The sequence below is a fragment of the Taeniopygia guttata genome, chromosome 1, assembly GCF_048771995.1.
Source record: "Taeniopygia guttata chromosome 1, bTaeGut7.mat, whole genome shotgun sequence".
Lineage (NCBI taxonomy): Eukaryota > Metazoa > Chordata > Aves > Passeriformes > Estrildidae > Taeniopygia > Taeniopygia guttata.
In genome coordinates this window covers 33,585,179-33,599,061 of record NC_133024.1, presented here as the reverse complement: position 1 = coordinate 33,599,061, position 13,883 = coordinate 33,585,179, and the positions used below count along the sequence as shown (strand labels likewise).

Sequence of the window (13,883 nt, the reverse complement as noted above, 5' to 3'; positions counted from 1 at the left end):
GGAAGCACTATGCCATGGCTCTCTTTGCTCCTCACCTCCAACTAGTAAGACATCATATTAACATCTATTAAGTCCCAAAGAGTAAAGCAATTCTGAGAAACATTTCAGCTCCTCCCTCACAGACACAACTAAGAAAAGCTGGGTAACATTTCAGACTTCAGTGAAACACAAAGGCTGCCCAGAGAAGCTGTGTGCCTCCTCCCCTGGAGATATACAAAAGGCATCTAAACACAACTCTGGGCGATGTGCTCTAGGGAACCCTACTTAAGCAGGGAGGTTAGGCTAGCTGATCTCCACTTGGGCTACCAGTGGTCCATTCCAACCTGGCCCATTCTGTCAGTCTGTGAAATTCCCTCTCTGGGTATCTTCACTCTAATTCCTCTACAGCAACATGATGTCTGTCCATCATCCTTCTTCACATGCATCCACCTGTCAGTTCCCACCAGCTAAATTTGGACCCTCTGCCCACTGTCAATGCAACCTGATAGAAGCAAAGAAGTCTTATTTCCTCTAAAGGATCCACAGGCACCATGGATTGCGAGGAATTGTAAGAGATTGAGAGAATTTGTAACAACACAGGAGAAATTGCACTGCCATGAAAGCAAAAACATCAGTGGGCCAAAAACTACTAGAAACCAGTTAAAACAGATCTGCCTTTTTGCCTTTCTTTTTAAGAAGTGTTTAAGAAGTGGTCCACTCCTTGTGGCCAGACTTTCACTGGAGAAATGCAAGGGTTAGTTCCTCCAGTTGGCTGCAATCCAGCCCCCAGCTCATAAAAAAGAAAAATCACACTGCTTCAAACCATCCCAAAGATTGAGCACTACCTTTAGCTCTTTTGAGAGAAAGCACAGAATTTGCTTACTAAGGGAATTGGACTTCAAGAATAAAAGAGCTGCAGCTGTCTTCAGGCAAAACAAAAGCTGCCCTTGAATTTAAATTTCAGTTCTGCGGTAATTTATGCTGCAACAAAGAAAGATGCCAGTCTGGGAAAGTAGGACTCTGTGCAGAGTAATAACAGGCTTCCCCATTGTCAGAGATGTCATTTGAGCATCTCTCAAATGTGACAGCACTGAAGAGGTTTTGCACATGTCTTTTGCTCCTCTACATTTTTAATAGTCAGGAAGGGTTTCAATATTTTTAGATACAGTAGAAAGATCTGTATTTCTCAGTCAGGGAAGGTCTGAATATAAATCTCAGAGAATCACCCCAACACAAGATCCCCAAGCAAGCAAAAATCAGCAGGGGTTTTATTCTTTGACTTCACAAATGGTGGATGCAGGCCCTCAGCAAGAGAATTGCTTAATGTTCCTGGGCTGGACACAGGCTTGGCTGCACTGGATTAACATCTGAGGAATCCAGGGTTGTTACTGTGAGTGAAACAGCCTGACATGACCAGAAACCAGCTCACTGAGAGCAGGTCTAGAGAGAAATGACAAGTGACATTACTATCAGAGGAGACAAGTGACTTTACATCAGGAGCACTGCAAGGAGTTGAGCACACAGAACACAAGAGTGACACAAAAACATCTACCAAGAGCAAACCTGGCAAGTATGAATAGGCAACACACAGTGGTGCTTTCCTGTGGAAAATTTTCCCAGCACAGCAACTCATTTCATGTCCTTCTGGTCCCTAAAACATGGACACAGTACCGACTGCCAAAACATGCTTCCTCCTAGGGACTGGGAAAGATGGGTAGTGGCAAGCAACAGTCACCATTGCCTCACCTCAGAAAGGTGACTGTCTAAAAAGTCCTCCATTTGGATTTCCTCAGTACTAGCAGCTTTATCAAGAACCTTGTGGAACTGGACATTGCCTTGTTTTTTGTGGTGCCATGAATGTTAAATACCTGCTCAAAGAAAAAGTACAAAAGAGGTCTTGGTGGTTGTGAAGTAAAGACTGACTATATGATAGCAGTGTTTCTTAAAGACAGATCACAGAATCAGACAGTAATAACTTTCAGTATTCAATAGATTATTCCTATGCCTTTTGTGCAAATCTCAGCACTACCATGTACGACCAGCACTGCATTTTTGCATTTTCTGGCCTCTATAAATGTTCTTCACACTACTTTGGTACAGGCCGCATCTACAGCCCAGGACTGTGATGCAGATCTGCTTTTCTTATCTTGTATCCTGCTTTTCACATATCTATTCCCAAGTCCTAACCCCCCTCCTTCACTCTCTTCTCAAATTTCATTAAAAACTTTCTCCTTACACACAAACATGCCTAAACAAATTCTTTGCCTTACTACTAATCTGTATTTTCTTCCTCTCCCAATATGGTCAACAGTACCATTATTCTTCTCAGCATTAAAGCCTACATAATGTGGGGGCCATTTTTCATCACTATTCTTAGTTGACATGCCTGGCTATGCCTATCAAAATCTTCCTCATTTTGCATTCTTGGAGTTTTATTTTTATGACAGTGACATGTTCCAACATTCCATCATTACTCCTATGATAGGTTCCTCTCCAGTTTTTTTTCATACCTAAACTATCCAGAAATTTAACCATGGCCCTAAGTGCAAGAGAAATGTCAGACCCAGCTCACAACTTTGTAGACACCAAGGTCAATCAAACTAAGACAAATCCATAGGAATCAAGCCCTTGGTTTGCTTCATGCTAGCTGTAATAAATACTTGCATTTCTCAAAGACTATGCTATTTTTAATAGATACATATGTCCTAAAATAATTAAATGAAAGGGAAACTTGCTTTAGAACTCTGAAATGTCCTCTTTATATACCCTATCTGTCCTAGGCACCTTCCACTAACATGGAAGAATACAAGATTTAACTATGTCTCTGGAATTTTGGAGACTAATGTAACACTACTGATTTATACTGCCACTTCATTTGTACAATCTTTTAACAGAAGAGTAATATGAGATTGCAGAAAAATCATCTGACTTCCTTTTTGACTTGTTTTAAAAGACATGATCATTCTTAAAATGGATTGTTATAACAAGGTTTATTTAAAAGTGAGCTGGATGAGGAAAAGAGTCTAAAAAAACCCACCCTACTGGAAATGTAACACTGTATCCTAAGTCTCTAAGTGCAGGCTGTGACACAGATAATGAGTAAATTCTGTATCAGTAAAGTTTGCTACAGCAATTTTTAAGATGAGCAGTTTCAGAACATCTGCACTATTTTGCAAAAATAGTACAATACTATTAAAAAAAAGGTGATGCATATTTTAATTAGAAATATGGCATTTTAAAATTCAGGCAAAGGTATGCAAGCATGAGAAAAAAACCACAAGATGTGGTCTCAAAGTCCGCGGGAAATACGTCACTGACTGCAGATTGGGTTTATCCGAATTTTAGAAAAACCTATGGAGATTAGTTTTTACCTAATACTGCATAAGATGATTACAGTTATTTGTGGCACTTTAATTCCTGCTAGAAACAAAATTATGTTTTATAGAGATGTGTCTACAAAAAAAACCAAACAACCCTGACATAAACCTCTTTTATCCATTCTCATTCCACAGAACCACCCTCTAAGCTGCGGAACCATGCACTTTTCTTAATGAAATGAAGGCTAGACAAATACATAGCAGAGGTTTCTCAAAATAAATTGTACTAAACTATGTACTGCATTATTAAAATGTATTAAGTTTTGTAAAGAACAGAACTGGAACAAAAAATATTTGGTAGCCCTGAGACATCCAGATGACTATTATTACTCTCTTTCACAATTTCCCTTTTTTATCTCAGCACGATGTCTCCAAGATGCCCCATTATGAGACAATCCCAACAAATGAGGCATTTGGATTTCTGGAGGCTTCATTTCCTCTTCCTTTTAAAAATGTTCACATCAGCACATGTGCTACAATTTAAGAGAACCTTGTGATTTTACTATCAGCTAGCTACAGATGAACCTACAAAAAGAAAAATCCCTACAAGGCCCTAACAACAGAATAACTCCTCACTGCCCATAGTAGAGTGGGTAAAATCTTTCTGGTCAATGAAATCTAGAATTAAATTAAGAGTAATGTCAACATCTAAATTCATGTTCTTCCCCTTGCATGCTCCTTCTGAAGAGTTGCTCCTCCTCCCTCCTCTTAGGCCTGGATTTTCAAAGCATTGTGTTTGGGCCACTGGGGTCTAAGTGGCACTCCAGAGACTGCAGTTCCTCATGTCACACCAAAAATGTTCCTCTTAGCAACTAACTCAGCTGTCACTGAGCACAGCCACTCTAGCAAGAAGTCCAGCAACAAGAACAGCCCAAAGGGAGAAGAGAACGCTTTTAAACACTAATTAAAATGTAAAAGGACAATCCTTCAATAATCCTTCTGTAAAGCACTTGCAGAACTTTTCCTTACATTATTGTAGTGTCTCCTTGCATGTGTAGAATATATGCAAGAAAAATATTGAATCTTCCTTTCCCTCATATTACCCCACTGATCAGTAGTCCACATTTAATATTTATGAAACACATTGAAGATAAAAATAGTCACACACACATTGAGAAGCCAAGTTCAAAGATAGCTGAATCAAATCAGCATAATCACACAAGCATAAAATTGAGAATAAAAGGAGCTAGACTATACTCGATTTGAGAAGTGACTTATTATTTTCTTTAACTGCTGTTGCTATACTCAATTTAAGACACCCAACAGATTTTCAAAGCCTTTTGGAAATTAATAAGAATTGAACCCACACTTAAAGAGCAGAGATGCTTACAATGGATGAATTTATTTCTAAAGGAACCAAATGCCACTAAAGTTGTGGGAGCTACAAAAACTGAATTTGGCACATAATTTTATGTTCATATCATTCCTGGTAAGAATGCACAACTCTGTATCCAGGTTAACAGTTCTGTACAAAAAAAATCACATTTTTCTTTAGGAGTTACAGCCTAAATATTTAAAAGGTCAATCATGCTGGATATAACCAATATTTGACAGCTATAAATGAGAGTGTTTTGGAAAGCAATGAACTTTCAAACTCTGGAAATTAAGTCTCATTAAGATCAGGCTCAGAAACATGAACACTTTCAAGACCATTAGACATTCTGCAAATATAAAAGACAAAGGAAGATTAGCAGTACAGAACTTAAGAAGAGACCAGAAGCTCTGCCTTAAGTATTCCTTTGTGTAGTGGCCTGATTTATACACGAATAGAGAAACTATGCCATGAAACCAAAACAGATGTTATGGAAGTGAGGGTCTTTTTAAATACTAATTATGCAAAAACCGCATAATTGATTGTGTAATAACATCATCTGCCACAATTAAAATGTGAGGGATGTCTCCTCTCACAGATGAGAGATCCCTCTTTAGCATTGTTCCAGAATCTAGACCAACCAAGTAACAAACCAAATGGAATAATGAGAGACTTTGAACATGTCTTGCAAGTCCCAAATTTCTTCTATAAAATGAAGCATTTAAGAAGTAGGGAAAGATGTCTAAAGGCCCACAAATTAAAATGCTAACTTCTGTAACACCATACTCCTCAACCAGACTCTTAACCTGTAGCAATGAAAGGATGTAAGTTCTTCTTTGGATTCAACCTTATTGTAGACATAATCACTTTCATTTCTAACACATGTAATACTTCAACAGATATTTTAGTGTAACCACACATGTAGTTGGAATACTCTGATGTACTCTAATTACTTCCAAGTAGAGCAGAAGTAAATGTACAACTAATGCCACTTCTGTGACTAGTGTATTTCTTCAGTACACATTTCTATAGCCATAGTCACCTTCATAAAAACAATATGGAAAGGTCCAATTTTTTTTCCTTCTCCTTATTTTCAAACCTATTTACAACTATTTGGTAAATTCAATTATTAATCCCTTTCCTTTTTTAAAGCGTACAGAGCAACTAAAATTATGCAGAGTTCATAAAATAAAGCTCATCGCTTTAAAGAAGTTAACAAAAGTTACAAGTAAAATAGCACTAACATTAATGAATTCCATTTGCAGGAAATGTTAGAGACTGGTAGTACCCATTTTCTACAAATGCTACAGGAATTCCTGAAACTAGTCCCAGACCTCCATTGTCTTCCCAGTAATAATGCATTATTGATGTGCTCCCACTTTTATGACGCATAATCAAAAAATTTTCCATAACTGCCCATGACTGTAGCTCTGTAAGGAGCACAGTTGATACTCTGGCTTCAAACAGCCATAGGTTGAAGGCATGTGTACTTCCACAAACATAATTTGTGTTAGGAAATGCACCCTTGAGACAAGCTCCTCACAAAATGTAGTTGTGCATGAAGGAAGGGCCATTAAATGTGAGCAAGAGGGCAAAGGGAGGTAGAGCAAGGGAGATGCACAGTTACAGTCACCATTTCCCATGACAGGCAGCCCAGGCACAGCACAAGGAACAAAGGAATGCCAAGGCAAACATGCATGACCTTGAAAACATTATATATAACAACTTATGGAGGTTGCTTTATATAAGGCTCCAAAACAACAAGCGCTTGATTTTAACATCAGTTACAAGATTAAATAGGGATCTTCAAGTAAGTGGAAGAAAGACAGTGATACACCAGCACATCTATGTGAACAGTGCAACATCACACAAATGGGAACATTCCGTGAAACTGTGTCCTAGAGCAATTTTCTTAACTCATTTTTTAGTTTCTCTGCTGAAACTTTTCACAAAAACGTAATTCAAAACAACAAAGATTTTCAAGGCTACTTGGTGACAGTGAAATCAATTAAACTTTGGTCATTTACCTGTGAAGATGGCTTCATCTTCATCTTTGCATAAACAGTTATATCCTACTCTGATTCTATATTTTCCAATAAATAAAGCAAAACAGCAATGTTTAGGAGTAATTACTCAATACCTTAACTTGTATTAGGTTTCTGTTACTTTTCCTTCTCTGTAAGTAAGAAAATACCTTTATAATATCAGGACAATGAGTTTCTGCTCAGAGACCCTGTAAGGATTATTTCAACATGCTTTTCACCATAAACACAAAATTAAATAGTGACTAGTAAGAAAGTTACTGCGTCTAACCTAGCTCTGGCCTCCAATAGAGTGCACCTAGGACTAAACATTAGTACCTACCTAGGAGTGCCTGAAACAAGCTGCTCTTAAAGATGCCCATCACCTTTCTGATGGCTTTTTTCAGTTGCTGCTCTTCTGGCTTCCGCAGTTTTTTGCAATATTCTTCCAGCAGTACTAAAGCTCGGTCAGTATCTAAAAAAAAAAAAAAAGTCTTCACTGGCTCTGAAAAGTATCTAAATGTTCAGATGTTAACTACACATTTTGAGAGGCATTCTTCACACATATAAGCAACATTTACAGGAAGCATTGATAGAATCATAACAGTACTATGGCTGAAAAATATCTGCATCATCGAGTCCAACTATTAAATCAGCACCACCGTGTTCCCCAGCAAACCACATCCCCAAGTGCCACATCCACATTCCTTTGGAACACTTCCAGCAATGGTGGTGTTACTGCTTTCTGTCATTAGCTGTATGTCACAAACAACATATGCAACACTGCATATGGGAAAATGATATTTGGAATAGCATCTATAACAAGTGTTCAACTCCTATTTATCCAAAACCATCTGGAAGCTATGGGGTCTGGACCAAATTACAGCTTGCAGAAGCTACAAAATTATATACAATAACCATTATGGAAACCCATGCAGGAAAACTGGCCTTAAAACATACTCAGAGAAGACATGAAAGTGTTTGCTTTGCATCTGCAGCACTCAGTTCTCTGACTGACAAATGTGTATCTGAAAGGCAGGTGTCCAAGAGTGAGGCTGGTTTTTTTTTGTTCCCTCAATACATAAAATTGCTATCTACCTCTTTGGTAAATGAGGCTTTGATAGCAGACTTTCATCCATGTGCTGGCTCAAAGAGAGCAATCCAGCCTTTCTGTAAGAGCCCAGAAGAGCAGAGCTCTGTTTCTCCTGCTGCTATTATCTTTGTGCAGTCACTTGCCAAGACCATGAGTGACATGTAAAATTGCATGAAATCCAAACACCATCATCTTACAGAGAAGAAAATGGAGGAACATGAAGAAGCAGACTTCATCTGTACTTCTCCCCATCCCAGTTAGATTCCAGAAATGTACACAAACATATGTATGACACTGAGATACCTGCACATGCTTTTGTAATTGTATTGCCACCAAGCTTTCAGTAAGATTCCCAAACACTTAACCCCCCCACCAAATTAATAATTAAAAGCAACTGCTTCAATCTAAATTTCTTCCATTAGAGATTACCTTTATAATTATTTTTTACTAAGTAACTAAAAGTTTCTTTTTCACTGTATAAAGATTGACTGACTTTGTTCAGGGTCGTGATAACTCCCTGTATAATAGGCCTTGGGAAGTGACAACCAGATGAGTTCACACTGGGGCAGAGACATGACTTGGATTCTGTAACCTGATCACATTCTCAAATTAAAAAAGGGGAAAACTGTAATCAATTGTACAAGTTTAAAATGATGTAATGTTTTTTCTTTCTCCTCACATAAATTCTACCTGGCCACAGGCATTTTACCGGAGAAATGAAAAACATAATGAATAAAAAGGAATTTTATATGTGCACAGACACATATATATAAATATATAGAATCATTAAGGTTGGAAAAGACCTCCAAGATCATTGAGTCCAACCTTATGTACATATCACATAGACAGGAAGATTAGGGAACATTTTATAGCAGTCTAGCCATTATAATGGAGGAGCTCACAGTTCTCTGCTTTGATCCCACCTTGAGGGGGGCTCCAAGAGGAACCCCTCCTTTCTATGATAGCTGTTCTTAAGGAAAGATTAGGCAACTGCACTTAGGACCACTTACAACCCATGCAGAGAGAGAGAGATCAGCCCTTTTAAGGGCACATCACAATACCTGAGCTGGGCTTCCATCAAATTGCCCAAACCAAAAGCACAGCCTTGAAATAAAGCTCTGGATCCAAGTGGGATATGGTTGGATACAAAGAACTACTACTGCATGTAAGCTCAGCTACTTTTGCTTTTAAAAACCCAATCATACCTTTTACTGGCCTCATGACTCTGCCTGACCCACCTGAGACACTTGTACTTTCACTGACACACTGAACATTCTGGCCACCCTCAATAAAAGCGTTAGCCCATAACTAAAAGCATGGGTTGGAATCAGTAATTCACCTTCTCCCAAGTACAGACATGCATATCCATGGTTAATTATAGTAAATTGAAGCCAGAGTGGTGGAAAACCACTGCAAAATACCCAGTACAGAGGACACATTTTAAGAGTAGACTGAGAAACTAGGAAAATGGTATGTGAATGCCTCTTCCACACCAGAGATACCACTCTTTCTTAATGACTTGGTGAAGCATGCTGACATCCCCTTCTTCATTAATCATTCCTTTCCTGAAGTGTACAATGCTACAAAAAGTAGCATCCTTTGAGGATATGAGTAGTTTTTATTTTTACTTGAAATACTATTTTTTCAATTCATGAAGATGCAAAGATACTTTTGGTGCTACTTCTTGTTGTTACTACTTTTTGTTTACCCCAGAAGAGTCCTAAACTCTAGAAACTGAACAACCAGCAACAGAGTACAGTTCCAGTGCCAAATCTAAATCCCAAATCAAGTAATAATCTTCCTGCCTAATTTTCCTCTCTAGCTTTAATAGGCTACATTAATTTTACTCCATCCCTAAGCTCCAGCATGGAGTTGCATCCTTTTCCTGCACAGTCTCACTTGGCAGCAGTGTATCTAGTTTTCCAAATAACTTGTAATGTCCATTATGTGCTGGGTGATTCAATCAGGATGCCCAGGCATATCCTAATCCTGACCAAGAGTATTTCAGCATGTCAGGGACAGGGGCTGTGCAATCACTACTGCTGGAGTAGTCCTGGAAAGCTAAGGGAATTATGGAGACTATTTGAATCTCCAGTCAATTTATCACCAGATTAGGCTTTCAAAAAACTTTCCCCCTTCTTGATGAACTCTCCTGGCTATAAATTACTCTGAACTAGACCTTCATATGGATTTGACAGTATTTAGCACGCTGGGGCACAATCCTGTTCAACACCAGCATAGCACATTCCTACCTCTGCACAACACAGAGCAATAGGAAATAATGTAATGAAATGGCTCAGCTCAAAAATGCTGAGTACTCTCCCCAAAATAACCATTGTCAACTCCCAGCCACACCCAACACAGATGCAGTATTTTTTCTTTTGCAGCTACAAAGTTTAAGTTCTATCTGGTTGCAAGAATGGACTGCAGCACAATACTCAAATAAGAACCATATTGCCTGACACCCAATTAAGTGGCAGTTTCTGAAACTGATTTCCCACACATTCTTTTCATTAGAAAAATGAGAGATTGGTGGCTTTCATGAGGGGCTGGATCACTGTATGCATTACAGTATTCAATAAAGCACACAATTTATAGCAGCCAAAAATAAGTCCTGTACCTTACAGAGTACATCAGAAATGCAACCAAAAATATTTGTCCTATGGGATCACTATTCTCCAGTACTAAAACTAAAGCCAAATTCAAGCAAGATGACAAAACCACCAAACACACAATTTAATATCCCAAGAGGAGGGCCTCTGTGTGGATCCTGAGTAGGTCTTTTGTTCACAGACAAAAGACCACTGAAAAGTCAGCATCAGCTGTGCCCCACGAGGCCTGCTGGACATCAATCTAATTTTTTTTACTGCTTATTTTTATTTTATGACACTATTTTTAAATTGATCCTATTGGCTTTGAAAGATGACTTTGATAAGAACCATTGAGAAGATACAGTCCTACAAAAACATGCTTATATTCTTACAGTCAGTAAATACATTATTGCTTTGTTTAAATAAATCTTACTCAAAACATCTTAATACAAGTGTAAGAAAGAAATTTTAAGGAATAAAACAGCTTTTACAATCCTACAGGATTTTGTCCAAGAAGTTTTCAGTTCACCCAAACTTACCCACAATTCTGTAAATTCTATTCCTTATCACTCCACAATTTTTTTAAATGGTTCAGAAGTTTGTGGCTTATGTTACTGATCAGGGAACAGGTAATTGCTACAATACAGCAAATCAGAGATATGTAATAGTGACACAAAACTACAGACCAGTAACTTCATTTACTGGACTCCCGCAGAAAACTTTCCTTCCTCTATCAATCTAAAGTTTTTTTCACACAAGACATCATTCAATTTTTCTTCTACAGAATGATTCTCTGCTTAATGCGTTCACCTCTTCAAGACTCAAAGAAGAGGCAAATCCTTTCCTCAGGGTTATTTTACTAGATGGTATCATTACAGAATATGCCACACTTTATAGCACCCCAACTGCACAGCTTTTTCTGTGATGTTGAATTTTAAAGTTCAATAAGTAGACATTTATGCTGTAGAATAAAATAATCAATGGGGGCAATGTTTATATATCTGATACAACAAATACAGAAACGGTATAGAAAATTGTACAGAAAACCCAAGTTATATTTTAACAAAACATAACTTCAGTATATCTTACAGACAAAAAGTTTTATGGGGATACTGCCAAAAAGAAACGAGGCTATACATCCAAGCACATACAGAGTAATGCGCACTATATAACAGGAGGAATTAAATTCTCACCAATAAATTGCTTCCTAAAGCATTGCTCTTAAAATGTAAGCCACACATCTGAAAGACTTAACTTATGCATACTTAAATCAATACTGCAATAATTTTATCACCTACTTTGCTAAAATGATGTCAAAATCAATTCCATCTACTTCTCAGGGTGATATCCAAGACCTGGATGCAACTTAGTATACTAACCAGTACCCTGAATCAAAAGAATTCCCTTCCTCTGCTGGTTTGATTTCTATGCTCTCATGTTTTGCAAGCACATTTTTATAACCACTTCAAAACTCCATATAGGCAAGGAGACACTATACTTCACTGCAGCACTTACAGTAGAGTCCTGGTAGATTGAAGCATCTGCAGCTGTGTTGGTGTGAACAGGTGAGTTGATTTTAAAAGTTTTTATGCCACCATATGGGACTGAGGATAACACAGCCCTGCCCACACATAGCAGGTCACACACCACACCATAGCACAGACCTCAGAAACAAGTTTCTTAAATATCTCCCAGGTGTTTAGGCACAGCATTTATCCTTCAGATGAACTAAATATACTATACCTGAAGATAATTTAGGTTTATCTGTAAACTTCAAAAACTAATTAGGAACAGGTTTGACTAACAGGATTAATTGAAACTATATGAGAAAGTAAAAGTGATTCAAACACCAGTCTCCAAGCAGCTCCATTTTCAGTCCAGGGTTTGTTGAATGATGATGGCTCAAACCAAAGGAGCAGATAATGGAACCACCACATAATTCAAGCAGATGCTGCTAAGGCCATATATATGCATGTATGGGTATTTTCAAGCCATTGAGCTCCTTCTGGCCACAGTAAAGTCATAGGCTGAATTTTATATGGACCCATATATGTAACTGGCCAGGACCAGTCACTGATTTTGCACTTAAATTGTTGTGCTTTGAACACCCGCAGTCTGCTGACAGCTGCTGCTGCTTTCCTTGGGAGTCTGATCCTGTCATTCAACTCCTGCTATGAAGCAAGGTAGCTCAGAAGATGGAGAGAAAAAAAATGAAAATACAATTCCAAACTCAGCAAGTTCTGCCTTGCACATGGAAGAAATCAGACTCAGCTGGTTAACAGCACCCTGCACCAGCACAAGGGAGTATCAGGCAGCCACTGCCTCTCAGGGAACCAAGTCTACCACAGCCTCTTGCTAAGTTTAGAAACACATTTACATTTTTCTCCTCCCACTGGCACCAGAGTTTGTGAGTGAAAATATTTTTGGGGTGCAACAGGATGGAAAAAATGTTAACTTCAATGAAAAATAAGGTTTCATTGAGATATTTAACATTTATCGAGAGACATTTTAACATTAGTTGAGATCTAACCCTAACTGGATTGATAAGATGAAGGGGTGTTTTCATTTCAATTTCTTTTTTTCATTTCTTAATGTTTTTTTTCCTAAAAGGGATTTCAGTTATCTTCTGACTTGCCAAGTCTGTTTTAGAGGTGAATTTTAAAAGAAAATGCCAACACATTTTAGGAGACACTTTACAGGTCTTTGAGAACCAGAATTGGGAAAATGTAGGGCATTGAATGTAGGAAAAGGCATGAAGAATGGTGGAGAAGAAACACAGGAGCCAAAGTAGAAGTGAGAAATGGAACCAGAACACCAGGAAAGGGAGCAAGGAAGTGTTCTCAGTGATCTTTGATAACTTTAGAAGAAAAAGGATCTCAAAAACTACTTTCATTTTGGAAAGTTCACACCTTCATTCAGATCACCAGAAGAGACCGAGGAGCAAACACAGTTCCCTGCCTCCATTATTTAAAGATGTCTTGATTTGATTCTGTGGTCTGGAATTCTCAAAAAGTTAAAATGAGTTGTTACAGATCAGCAGGAGGGAATGCAGTAAGAAATTTCCAGGCAACCTGCCTCAGGAGTGATCCAAGTCAAACCTATCTAACTCATTTACCTTCCCTGATCTTCACACAGACCATCAAACACAAAGGAATAAATCCTGCTAATACACAATATCACTACCCATAGAGGAAATGAGTAGAAAGAAGAAAGTTAAATTTTAGAAAGAAATTCAAGAAACAGTACCCTAAGATGGCTGAGAAAAACACAAGCTGTAAACTCCCATGATTCAAAGGACTTGAGAACTACTAGACAAATTATAATCATAAAATATTTACATATAAACATTAATATGAGACACATATTAACCTAGTAGACTGCACCAAGGGAAAGCAGACAGGGAATACGTGTAAAAACCAGAAAGCTCCCAGCATCTTGAGCCCTTCATCTCTTTAAAAGGACTAACCAACAATCCAGAAAATGAGGCATATGGGTTATACAACCTTGAGG

General features: G+C 38.1%; 2 protein-coding genes across 17 annotated transcripts in view; one reads left to right on the top strand and one right to left on the bottom strand.

Annotated features, from left to right (window-relative positions):
• The window catches only part of LOC100222067 (transmembrane protein 126A), a 45,662-nt gene that overhangs the window by 15,471 nt on the left and 16,308 nt on the right, over nucleotides 1-13,883 (top strand). The gene's annotated exons all lie outside the window — the stretch shown is intronic.
• Nucleotides 1-13,883, bottom strand: part of DLG2 (discs large MAGUK scaffold protein 2) — a 988,777-nt gene that overhangs the window by 964,207 nt on the left and 10,687 nt on the right. For all 16 annotated transcript variants that reach the window (XM_030286703.4, XM_032751275.3, XM_032751277.3 and 13 more), the window contains one exon: nucleotides 7,033-7,164. In XM_030286703.4, coding sequence (XP_030142563.1) covers nucleotides 7,033-7,164 — 132 coding nt within the window. The remainder of the gene's footprint in view (nucleotides 1-7,032; nucleotides 7,165-13,883) is intronic.